Source organism: Sus scrofa, chromosome 10 (genome assembly GCF_000003025.6).
Source record: "Sus scrofa isolate TJ Tabasco breed Duroc chromosome 10, Sscrofa11.1, whole genome shotgun sequence".
Taxonomy (NCBI): domain Eukaryota; kingdom Metazoa; phylum Chordata; class Mammalia; order Artiodactyla; family Suidae; genus Sus; species Sus scrofa.
In genome coordinates this window covers 13,199,597-13,213,024 of record NC_010452.4, presented here as the reverse complement: position 1 = coordinate 13,213,024, position 13,428 = coordinate 13,199,597, and the positions used below count along the sequence as shown (strand labels likewise).

The 13,428-nt window shown below is 34.8% G+C and overlaps 1 protein-coding gene across 1 annotated transcript in view; it reads right to left on the bottom strand.

Annotated features, from left to right (window-relative positions):
- The window catches only part of DNAH14 (dynein axonemal heavy chain 14), a 341,496-nt gene that overhangs the window by 176,473 nt on the left and 151,595 nt on the right, over positions 1-13,428 (bottom strand). The window contains exons 26-27 of the mRNA XM_021064261.1: positions 10,447-10,534; positions 7,181-7,434 (exon numbers count right to left, since the gene is read on the bottom strand). Of these exons, the coding sequence (XP_020919920.1) occupies positions 7,181-7,434; positions 10,447-10,534 (342 nt within the window). The remainder of the gene's footprint in view (positions 1-7,180; positions 7,435-10,446; positions 10,535-13,428) is intronic.

Genomic DNA, 13,428 nt, shown 5'->3' with positions numbered 1-13,428 from the left:
TTGTATTTATGTTAACACTGTGAATTGTAAAGCTAATCATAAACTTTCTCATCCACAAGGCTATGAGTTAAATTTGTGACCCATTTGTAGCTTCCTAGTTTTATTGATACATTAACATATAACATTGTATATTTTTAAGATGTTTGACATAATGATTTGATATATGTATATATTGCAAAATGACTACAAAGTAAGTTTAGTTACTATCCATTATCTCACATAGTTATTTTTTTTTCTTGTGATGAGATCTTTTAAGGTCTACTCTCTTGGCATTGTTGAAATATACAACAGAGTCATCATGTTATACATTCTATCCGCAGAAATTATTTATCTAATTAACTGGAAGTTTGCACCTTGGACCACCTTCACCAGTCACCTGCACCACCCAGCACCCACCTCTGGCAACCCCCAATCTGTTCTCTGTTTCTATGAGTTCTTGTTTTTCTTAGACTTATATATAACTGAGGTAATACAGCATTTGTGTTTCTCTGACTTATTTAGCATAATGCCATCAAAGTCCAGCCATGCTGTAGAAATGCAGGATTTCCTTTTTTATGGCTGAATAATAGCCACTCTATATATGAACTACATTTTCTTTATCTATTCATCAGTTGGACAGATGTCTTAGCTATTGTAAATAATGCTGTGACAGCTTTTTGAGAGGGTGATTTGTTTCCTTAGGATAGATGCTCAGAAGTGGAGTTGCTCTGTTGTATAGTAGGTCATTTTTTATTTAACCAGGAACCTCCATACATTTTCCATAGTGCTGAACAATTTACATTCCCACTAGAAGTGCACAAGGGTTCCCATTTCTCTATATCTGAACCAACACTTGTTATCTTTTATTTCTTTGATGCTCATAATTCTAACAGGTGTGAGACTGAACCTTATTGTGGTTTTCATTTACATTTCCCTGATAATTAGTGATGCTGATAACTTTTCATGTACCTAGTAGCCATTTGCATGTCTTCTTTGGAAAAATGTCTATGCAGGTTCTCTGCCCATTTTTAAGTCACACTGATTTTCTTCGTTTTGCTATTGAGTTGTATGAGTTCTTTATCTACTTCAGATATTAACCTACTATTATATTTGCAGTTTGCAGATATTTTCTCCCATTCAGTAGGTTGCCTTTTTATTGCATTGATGGTTTTCTTTGCTCTGCAGATTTTTAGTGTGATCTAGGCCCACTTGTTATTTTTGTTTTGTTCCCCATTACTTTTGGTGTGAAATGTGAAAATTATTGCCAAGACCAATGTCAAGTAGCTTACTACGTTTTTCGAAGAGTTTTATGGTTTCAAATCTTACATTCGAGTCTTTAATCCATTTTGAGTTCCACCAGCATTCTTTGCATAAGGCTATCCAGTTTTCCCAACATGATTTACTGAAGAGACTATTCTTGCCTCATTGTACATTCTTGGCTCTTTTATTACAGATTAATTGTCCATGTATGTGGTGGGCTTATTTCTAGGCTCTCTATTACATTCCATTTATCTGCGTTTCTCTTTTGTTTCCAGTTTCATAGTGTTTGGATCACTACAGCTTTGTAATATAGTTTGAAATCAGAAAACATGCTCCAACTTTTTTTTTTTTCCCTTCCTTTCTTTTTTTGGCTGTGCTCATGGCATGTGGAAGCTCTTGGGCCAGGGTCAAACCTGAGCCACAGCAGTAACAATACCAATCCCCAACTGTTAGGCCACCAGGAACTCCCTCCAGCTTTGTTCTTTTTTCTCAAGACTGTTTTGGCTATCCAGGGCCTTTTGTGTTCCATTTACATACTATGATTGCTTGTCTATTTCTGTGAAAAACACCATTGGAATTTTGATAGGAATTACACTGAATCTATAGATCAGTTTGGGTGGTAAGGACATTTTAACAGTATTAATTATTTCAGCCCTTGAATACAGAATATCTTTCCACTTGTGTTTTAAATTTCTTAGTCTTCAGTATACAAATATTTTACTTCCCAGCTTAAATTTATTCCAAAGTATTTTATTCTTTTTTTTTCCCCTTTACTTTATGGCCACACCTGCATCATATGGAAGACCCCAGGCTAGGGGTCGAATTGGAGCTATAGCTGCTGGCCTATGCCACAGCCAAAGCAATGCTGGATCTGAACCACATCTGTGACCTACACTGCAACTTGCAGCAATGCTGGATCCTTAAGTCACCAAGAGAGGTGAGGATTGAACCCACATCCTCATGGACTCTATGTCAAGTTCTTAACCTGCTGAACCACAATGGGAACTCCCAGTATTTTATTCTTTTTGAAGCAATTGTAAATGGGTTTTTTTTCTTAATTTCTATTTGTGAGAGTTCAATGTAAAGGTGTAGAAATGTATATTGATTTTGCATCCTGCTATCTTTTATAGTACTAATGGTGTTTTGGTAGAATCTTTAGAGATTTTTATGTATAATATCATGTCAACTGCAAATAGTGTGGTAGCTTCTTTATTTCCAGGAATTCATCCATTTCCTTTTTAGGTTGCCAATTTGCTGACATAAAATTGCTCAGAGTAGTCTCTTATGAGCCTTTGTATTTCTGTGATAAAATTTGTGGTGTCTTCTTTTTCATTTCTGATTTTGAGTTCTTTTTTTTTTTTCTGGTTTACTAGGCAAAAATTTGTCAATTTTATCTTTTCAAAGATATTATTTTCATTAATAATATTTTCAGCTCTTATTTTTATTAATCTTCTCTATTGTCTTTTTAGTCTCTATTTCATTTAGCTCTGCCCTGATTTTTGTTATTTCCTTCCTACTACTAACTGTGGGCTTTGTTCTTCATTTTCTACTTCCTCAAAGTATAAAGTTAGGTTGTTTATTTGAAATAAGAAATTTTTTTGTTCCCTGAGGTAGGCATTTATTGGTATGACCTTCCCTCTTAGAATTGCTTTTGCTGCATACCACAAATTTTGCTATGTTATATTTTCATTTTCATTGTCTTAAGGTATTTTTAAATTTTGAATTCTTTGACCTACCGTTTAATCTCCACATATCTGTAAATTTTCCAGTTTTCTTAGTGTTATTAATCTCTAGTGTCATACCACTGTGGTTAGAAAAGATGTTTGATGTAATTTTAGTCTTTTTGAATTTATTAAGACTTGTTTTGTGACTTAACATATATCTATCCCAAAGGATGTTTCACATGCACTTGAGAAGATTGTATATATTCTGTTGCTGTGGGGTGGAATGTTCTGTAAATGTATGCTAAATCTACCTTGTCTAATATGCAGTTTAAGTCCACTGTTTCGTTAGTAATTTTCTGTCTAGATGATCTACATATTGTTGAAGGTGAGGTATTGACATTTACTACAATTTTTGTATTGATGTCTATTTCTGCCTTCAGGTATGTTTTTACATTATATATTTAGATATTCATATGTTGGATGCATATTTACAAGCATTATATTCCCTTGTTGTATTGACCCCTTTATAATTATATAGTAATCTTCTTTTCCTCTTATGAGAGTCTTTGTCTTAAAGTGTGTTTTGTCTGACATAAGTACTCCAGCTTTCTTTTGGTTTCAGTTTGTATGGAACATAGTTTTTCTATTCTTTTGTTTTCACTATGTCCCTTAAAGTTGAAATGAGTCACATATAGGCAGCATATAGTTGGGTCTCATTTTTTCATTTACTAAGCTACCTCTGTGTCTTTAGGTTAGAGAATTTATTTAGTTCATTTATTTAAAGTAATTATTGATAGGTATGGGCTAACTATTGTCATTTTGTTCATTTTTTGGGTCTATTTTGTACTTCATTGTTCTTTTCTCTTTGCTGTCTCTTCCTTTGTGGTTTAATATTTTTTTTTAAATCCTTTCTCGTCTTTTTTTGGTATCTATTATAAGTTTTATATATATATATATATATATATATAAATGGTTTATATAATATATATATAAGTGGTTTATATAAAACATCTTATATTTAAAACAGTCTATTTTAAGCTAACAACTTAAATTCAAATGCACACTAAAGTTTATATTTTTACCCTCCCTTCCACATGTGTATCTGATGATACAATTTACATCTTTTTATTTTGTGTATCTATTAAGTTAATATATTTTTTTATGTTTAGCACTTTTGTCTTTTAACCTTCATACTATTTTTATAAGTGATTTACGTACTACATGCAACATTAGAGAATTCCACATTTGGTTATATATTTATCAGTGAGATTTTTACTCATGTTTTGTTACTAATTAGCATCCTTTCATCTTAGCTTGAAGACAGTCCTTTAACATTTCTTACAAGCTATTCTAGTGGTAACACACTCCTTTAATTTTTGCTTGGAAAGAAAACTCTATCTTTCCTTCAATTCTGAAGGATAACTTTGCCACAGAGAATAGCATGGCTGTCAGTTTATTCTTTCAGCACTTTGTATATATCATGCCGCTCCCTAGTGGTCCACAAAGTTGCTGCTGAAAAATCTGCTTATAGTCTTATGGGCATTCCCTCATATTTTTTACCTTACTGCTTTTAAGATTCTCTCCTTGTCCTTATCTTTTGACAGTTTAAATATAATGTGTCTTGATGTATATTCTTTATATTCATCTTTTTTTTTTTTTTTTTTTTTTTTTTTTAATTCTCTGGGCTTCTTAAATCTGGATCTCTCTCTCTCTCTTTTTTTCCCCCTCCAGGCTTGTGAAGTTTTCAGCCAGTATTTCTTTGAATAAACTTTCTTTCCCTTCCTCTTCTGGGACCCCTATAATGCAAATATCTGTCCACTTGATAGTTTCCTCTAAGTCCCTTGAGCTATCTTCACCTTTTCTATTCTTGTTTCTTCCTCTTCCTCTGATTGAACTTACTGCTCTGTTTCAGGTTTGCTGATTATTTCTCTACTTCATTTGGGCTGACCCCTTCTATTGAATTTTCAGTTTTGTTATTGTATTTTTAGCTCTATAAATTCTGCCTGATATTTTTTGTTTCTTTGTTGAAATGTTCATTTTGTTCATGCATTGTTCTGACCTCAGTGAGCATTTTTATGTCCATTATTTGGAAATATTTATCGGGTACATTGCTTATAATCTGTTTCTTTAAGGTACATTTCTTTTGTTTTATCTTGTTCTTTTGTTTGGAACATATTCCTCTGTTTTTTCATTTACCTTCACTCCCTGTGTTGGTTTCTGCTCCTTAGGTAAAGTCACCACCTTTCTCTGTCTTGACTGAGTGTTCTTGTGTAGGGAAAAAAAGGTAGCATTTGGCCAGTCCTAGCTCTTGGTCATCTCTCAAAACATGTCGACTATCTTTGTTCTCAGTGTCTCCCAGGAGTTGGGGGTGTGCCAAGACATGGCTCTCCTAAAGGGGAGCATTTTAGTCAGCACCTAGATGTAGGCTGACTGAAAGCTAGATCCTCAGGAAGCAGCTTTTAATAGGCCTCTTTTAGGGAAAGACTGAGATGTATTTTTGTGTCTGTTGCATCTTTGCTGAGCACTAGGAGGATAAGCAGTTAGGAACTGCTTTTTTTCCCCCCTATAGTATGTTGCTCAATGGACAGAGGAACAGCATGGAGACAGTGCCTCCTGGTGGCCTTCGCAGTCTCTGGGGAGGACTGCCATCAGCCTTTAGATGTGCATTAAATTAGAATCTTCACCCTCAGAGTGTAGCTTTTAAGATAACGCAAATAGGCTTCTTTCAGGGAAAGACTGGAAGATGGACATTTCTTTTCACTCCCTCAGCAGTGAGCTTGGTGGAACAGCCATTGCTGGTCCTTGCCAACTCCTTCAGATCTCTTTCTTTGTCTGCTATAGTCTGGTGAGTCTTGTGGATGCAAGCCCAGTTGACTTTCAGAGTTAGTTGTTTTGAGGGCCTATCCTTCAGGTGAATGTCTTAAAAGCTGGGGTGCTGAATGTTGGATCCAAACCTACTGCGCTTCAGGTAGAAGCTGGGAGCTGTGTTTCCTCATGACTATGTATCACTGTGCTGGGGAGCAAGTGTACACTGAGAGTGTGTCCCAGCCTTTCCTACTTGTATTGATGTGGTTTTTATCTCATTTTACCAGTGTTAGAAGTTGCTCAGTTAGTTTCTTGGTTTTTTCCGGAAGGAATTTTTCTGTGTGTAGCTGTAGATTTGGTGTATCTGTGGGAACAGGTGAGTTCAGGAGCCTCCTATGTTGCTATCATGGGCGGGACCCTGGTATGCCTTCTTGACACTCTTTGATGTTCCCATCAGTGCTGACTTAATTCAAAGGAGAAATACCAAATAATGTTTTTGGAAAGAATTTTCCATTTGATATTTTAATAAAACATCAAAGAATCATCATGGAAAAATCATCCCTACACATTTTTAATACTTTTTCTTTTTGATTTTGAATCATACATGGAGGCAGGCACAATATCGTCTTAGAATTACCAAAGGTCTTTTTTTCTTAGCACTCTTAGAGCCCATATTTAAAATATGTATTTTTAATTTATTTTTGAGATATAATTGACATCATGTAAGTTCAAGGTGGGTGTACAATGTGTTGATTTGATACATTTATATACTGCAATGTCACTGCCATAGTATTGTTAGCTAACACCTTTACCATGTAACATAATTATTAGGCACCAGTTTTCACTTTTGTTTGCCTTACTTCTCTCATTCTACTTTCCATTTATACTGTCATGCAGTATTTTGTATATCCTTATAAACCCTTTAAAATCATTTCTAGAACTAGGCAGATTATAAGGAAATATAAAAATGAGTGTTAAAATGCAATTTAAATTAAAAATAAAAATTAAAAAATTATAAACAACCACTCAGAGGAAGAGCATACAACCATGCGAGAGAAGCAATTGTTGAAGGAAATGAATTTTTAAAATTGAAGTATTGTTAACTTTGTTAATTTCAGGTATAGAACATTTTAACTTGATAATTTTATGTAATATACTACATACAAAGTTATTATAAAATATTGGCTATGTTCCCTGTGCTGTATATTACATTTTTTAAACTTACTGTTTTATACCTAGTAGTTTGCACCTCTTAATCAGTTCAGGGAGACAAAAGAATTTAAAATGAAGGACAGTGGAAAAGAGAAAGAAAAAAGCATATGATCCTCAAATTAGTAAAGTTTTCTTAGAATTTCTGTAAATCTCAGCAAATTTAAAACTCAGATTTGACAAAGTTTGAGGTAGAGAATTAATTTAAGCTAGAGACATGTGAGAAGTTATTTTACATAGAGTTGCAATTTAGATTTACCTACCTTGTCCACTCAAAATCCTCTGCATTGAAAATACTTTTTAGTAGTAAATCTCTCACTATATCTCTGCAGTGAACATAAAGGGTAAGTAATGCCCCTAGTACAGCTTTTGTTCGAGTGTTACTAGAATCCAGCACTACCAGCTCTGCAACCTCTTCTAGATGATGTATTATACCTGCATGGACTTTTTCCACCTCTTCTTCTGCATGAGAACTCACAAAACTTTTGATACAATCATTATAAAACATGATCTGGCTCTAAAGAAATATAAAAATAACATTTGAAGCATAAATTTTATAAATTAAAACAGATATTTGCATGAGGTATAGGTGGAATGTGTATGTTTGACTGTATTTGTACGTGTGTAAAAGAGAAAGCTGACACATTTGTAGGTATTTGAGAGTTAGAGGTTCAATTTTAATTAATGCTTTGTGGGAGGCTTACTCTCCAATAAATGGAAGCATATTTATCACCAACGTTTATACTTTCTAAATCTTGTACTCTTAATCCATCATCACTTAGGATAAGTAATGACCTGGAGACAGGAATAAAGGTATTATAATTTCCAAGATGAAATTGGTGCTGTTTCCTCAGGTGGACTTAGAAATACTGTACCTAGTATATGTTAAATTTGTAATCATGATTTATAAAAACTTAAATATAACTTCGATTCTTTGATCCATCTTTTGACACTCTTCCCATACATACCAGAGCCATTTTAAGAAGGCTCCTGGATTAGTGTCAGATTGACCTGGCACTTAATGGAGGGGGATACGTCAGGAGGCTCATAGGTTCCTGCCCCGTAATTAGGTAGATTGTGATGCAGTCACCACGATACTACCTCCTGAAGGAAAAACACTGAAGGGAGACACAATAAATTCATTTGGGGATTATACTGCACTTGAAGCACCTAAGAAACATGTCACTAGAGCTATGAAGATATAAATAGGGGACTAATTAGCACAGAGATAACATGTAGGGTGGTGACATTTTTTTTTTCCAAAGCAAGATAAGAGGGTACCGGATGGGAAACTTGAGTATCAGTCAGTGTTTTTGGCTGCATGCCACAGAAACTAACTCTGACTTTCCTAGAGGATGTTATAGACCCACAAGAGCAGATCAGCAGCTGAGGAGGTTAGAGTTGAGGATTGGAGTGGGCAGGAGCGAGAAACTGGGCCAGGCATCAGGAACCATGGTCAAGGTCATGCACAGAAGAGTCTGGTCAAAAGCCACTGTACTGCCATCCTTGAGATATTTATTCAAGATTCACAGCCTGAGGTGAGAGCATCTAATGGGGTGAGTCTCCTTCCTAGGCTGCCTCGTGTAGGCTGAGGAGGATCTTGGCTCTTGTGAGGTAGACTGTGAACCAGATTTTTGTTTATTTATTGAGATAAATAGAGGGGAGTGAGCAATTACTCTAGCTTAGTTAAATACATATAGAAACTCTCTTAATGGCTAATGCATATGGACATCTCACTATCCCCATAAGCATCCATTCAGAGACAGCTCCTAGTCATGTTACATATGCAGAAGTACAAGAGGAAGGGAAGCTGTAAATTGCATGCTGGGATGGGAATTAGCAGTAGGTAGGGCAGACGTGAGAAAACAAATGTATGCTCAATGACTGAAGTCTATCATAAAATATTTCTGCAAAGAGAATCTAGACTGCTTCTAATTGTTAGGCATGTTTGGAAGACCGGAGATTTGGGAAAGACTTCTTAGTAGAGTAGATTTGATTATTTAAATACTACGTAAACCACAGAAATGTGCAATTTGATTTGTTATAATTTTGTTGTCATCATAAGCAAGCTTAAAGAATAATTCCTCAGCTTAGGAGCTGAGAGTATTACAAAGGGGACCAAAGAGATCTGATAATCATAATATGTGTCTACAAGCCCAAGTTGATGAAGTCTTAACAAAGACTTAAAAATTGAGGTAGGTCAAGATAAAGTAAAATGATGAGATTTAAAACAAAATTTAATAGAGAACTATGAAGTCAAGCATGCTTTAAAACTACTTGATAATGGTAACTCATGGCAATATGGCTTCTACCTTCATTATTCCAGAACAACTACTGTCTCCAAGGCATGTGGTGACCCTCACAATTGACAGACATGGAGATCTCAGACCTCTCCAGAGCATTTAAAGATGATGACCACTCACTTTTTCTAGAGAAAAACCAAAGAAAAAAGTCCCTCTTTCCTCCCTTAGCTTCTATAATAAACTCTCACAGTTTTCCTTCTTTCTTTCTTTCTATCCATGTGCTAATCCCCAGAACCTGTGACTATGTCACCTTACATAGGAAAAGGTTGATTATATTAAGACTGAGAGGCGGAGGTTCTGGATTTTCTGAGAAGGCCCAGTGTAATCACATGCGTCCTTGAAACTGGAGAACTTTTTCTGCTTCTGAACAAAGGGAGATGAGACTACAGAAGAATGGTCAAAGATGCTCGCAACTTTGTAGCACAGGCAATCTGTTAGCTTTGAAGATGAAGGAAGGGGCTATGAACCAAAGATTCCAGAAGCTGGGAAAAGACAAGGAAATGGATTCTCCCTTAGAGTCTCCAAAAAGGAATACAGCCCTACTGACACTGTGAATTTTGTCCAGTGAGACCTGTGTTGGTCTTCTAACTTAGGAAACTTTAAGGTAATAGATTTGTGTTCTTTTAAGCAATTTGTAGCAACTTTTTGATAATAGCAGTAGAAAACAATACAATGTAATACAGTGATATTCCCTAAGAAAATAATTTATGGTTTATTTTCATTAAACATTTTATTATGAAAATTTTGGAGTTCTCATCATGGCTCAGCCATTAATGAACTTGACTAGTACCCATGAGGACACAGGTTCGATCCCTGACCTTGCTCAATGGGTTAAGGATCCAGCATTGCTGTGTCTGTGCCATAGGCCATCAGCTCAGCTCCAGTTGGACCCCTAGCATGAGAACCTCCATATGCCATGGGTGTGGGCCTCCCCCAAAAAAATACAAAAAAGAAAATGTTTAAACCATGGACAACTTTATAATATGGTTATTATAAAATGAATAACCATATACCTACCACCTATATTCTCCAATGAACATTTGGTAATATTTACTTTATCACACAGCAGTCCATCTATCCATCTATCTGTTCATCTTATTTTTTGTTGCAGTTCAAAGTAAGCTTCATATATCAGTATGCTTTATAGTGGTTTATTTCTAAATCTTTGCTTTCTTAGCATTTAGTCACAACTTAAATACTTATATATCAAAGTGGGATTAACTTACCACAGTGAGTACCACTTGTCCTGGATGAGATACTACCCAGAGGGAAAATTTTTGATAGCACCAGTCTTCAACTCCTTGATTTACAAATCTACAAACAAAAAAAATATTTATAATATTTATATCTCATCTTTGATGTGGCCATTTAATGACTAAGCATGACACACGACAAGATTACAGGGAATTTTCCTTTAGGATCTCTGATTTTTCTGTTCCAATTTATATATATCCAGATAGAGATAATAGAGCTTTAAGTCATGTTATTAAATTCCTCTTTACCATCATCTGTACTTTTCCAATGAGACCACTGAGGTTCTGAGATGGTAAAGCTACATTAAACTAGGAGATGACATATATTAGCTTTGAAAGTCTAACATTTTCAATGACAAAATCAGTATTTGAAATTTATACAAAATTGAGTATAGGGCTTAAATGACCAGGTGAATTTTAACAGTAAAGGCCTGGATTTAAATTTAAAAAGTAATTATAATTCAGATTTTAAAAGTAAAGGAGAAAACAGGATTTATGAAAAAAATCTCCCCAGTTTTATTCAAGATCAAAGGTAACATTTACCAACAGTTTGTTTTAATATTGTTATGGCAGTCCATTTTTTTTTTTTGCAGATTTGTTTCTATATAGTCATATTGTTTAATCTTTTGCTTCTCATTTTATCTTTGCTATCATGCCTTAGAAATTATCAACTCTAAATTTCATTTATTTTCTTCTAATATTTAAATGACTTCATTTTAAAACTTATCAATCTTAAATGTATTTGAATTTATTTTTTGCATTTTGACATTGCATCATATCAGGAGCAATGTGTTAATTTTAAGTTAAAGTATAGTTGATTTACAGTGCTGTTCACTTTCTGCTATACAGCATAGCGACCCAGTTATACATATATATGCAATCTTTTTCTCAAATTATCTTCCATCATGTTCTATCCCAAGAGATGGGTACAATACCCTGTGCTTTACAGTAGGACTTTATTGCTTATCCATTCTAAATGTAATAGTTTGCATCCACCAACCCCAAACTCTCCATCCATCCCACTCCCTCCCCTTTCCCCTTGGCAACCACAAGTCTGTCCTCTATGTCTGTGGGTCTGTTTCTGTTTTTTAATAGGTTCATGTGTGCCATACTTTAGATTTGCAAATAAGTAATACATATGGTATTTGTCTTTCTGACTTACTTCACTTAGTAAGAGAATCCCCAGTTGCATCCAGGTTGCTGCAATGGCATTATTTTGTTCTTTCTTATGGCCAAGTAGTAGTCCATTGTATATCATTGTACCACATCTTCTTAATCCATTCATCTGTCAATGAATATTTAAGTTGCTTCCATGTCTTATATGAACATATGGGTGCATGTATATTTTTGAATTGTAGTTTTGTCCGATATATGCCCAGAGTGGGATTGCTGGATCACATGGTAGTTCGACATTTAGTTTTCTGAGGAAATTCCACACTGTTTTCCATTATGGTTGTGTGATTTGTGTCAAAGAGAGCCCTGCCTATGTTTTCTCTAGTTTTATAGCATCTGGCCTGACATTTAGGTCTTTAATCCACTTTGAGTTTATTTTTGTGTATGGTGTTAGAGATGTTCACATTTCATTTTTTACATGTAGCTGTCCAGTTTTAACCAGCACCACTTACTGAAGCAGCTTTTTTCCAGGGTATATTCTTTCCTCCTTTGTTGTAGACTAGTTGACCATAGGTGCATGGCTTCATTTCTGGACTTTCTATCTTATTCTACAGATCTATTTTCCTATTTTTCCACCAAGACCATACTGTTTTGATTACTGTAGCTTTGTAGTGTAGTCTGAATACAGGGAGCCTGATTCTTCCAGGTCTATTTTTCTTTTTCAATATTACTTTGGCTATGAAGGCTCTTTTGTGTTGCCACGCAAATTTTAAAATACTCTTTGATAGTCCTGTAAGCATGTCCTTGGTAATTTGATAGGGATTGCACTGAATCTGTACCTTGCCTTCGGTATTACACTCATGTTGACAATATTGATTCTCCCAATCCAAGAGCATAGTATGTATTTCCATCCGTTTGTGTCATCTTTGATTTCTTTCAACAGCATCTTAGTTTTCAGAGTACAGGTCTTTGTTACTTTAGGTAGGTTTATTCCTAGGCATTTTATTATTTTTGATGTTATGATAAATTGGATGGTTTCCTGAATTTCTCTTTCTGATCTTCATTGTTGGTATGTAGAAATGTAATTGATTTCTGTGTATTAATTTTGTATCCTGCAACTTTACCAAATTCATTGATGAGCTCCTAACAATTTCCTGGTATTGCCTTTAGGATTTTCTAGGTATACTATCATGTCATCTGCAAATAGTGACAGTTTTACTTCTACTTTTTCAATTTGGATTAATTTTATTTCTTTTTCTTGATTGCCATGGCTAGGACTTCCAAAATTATGTTTAATAACAGTGGTCAAAGTGGACATCCTTGTCTTGTTCCTGATCTTAGCAGGAATTCTTTCAGCTTTTCACTATTGAGTATGATGTTAGCTGTGGATCTGTCATATATAGCTTTTATTTTGTTGAGGTAGCTTCCCTCTATGCCCACTTTCTGTCAAAGGCCTTTTCTGTGTCTATTGAGATGATCAGTTTGTTGATGTGATTTATCACACTAACTGATTTGCAGATACTGAAGAATCCTTGCATCACTGGGATAAATCCCATTTGATCATGATGTATGATCCTTTGAACATATAGTTAGAAACTATTTGTTTATAGGAGAAGGATTTGCCAGTGCAAATGTGAACGGATAGCCAAGAATGACCAAACATTTTAAGAAAATTAACATGAAGGAAAAAAAGCACAAGTCCTTACCAATAAACTAAACTGAGGAAGCAGTGTTAATGAAGAATAGAGAAGAAAGCTATGAAATAGTTTTACCTCATCAATTTTAACTTCTCTGAAATCAGAATGCATCTTATAACTAATGGTGCCTGACAATCAGCCAAGT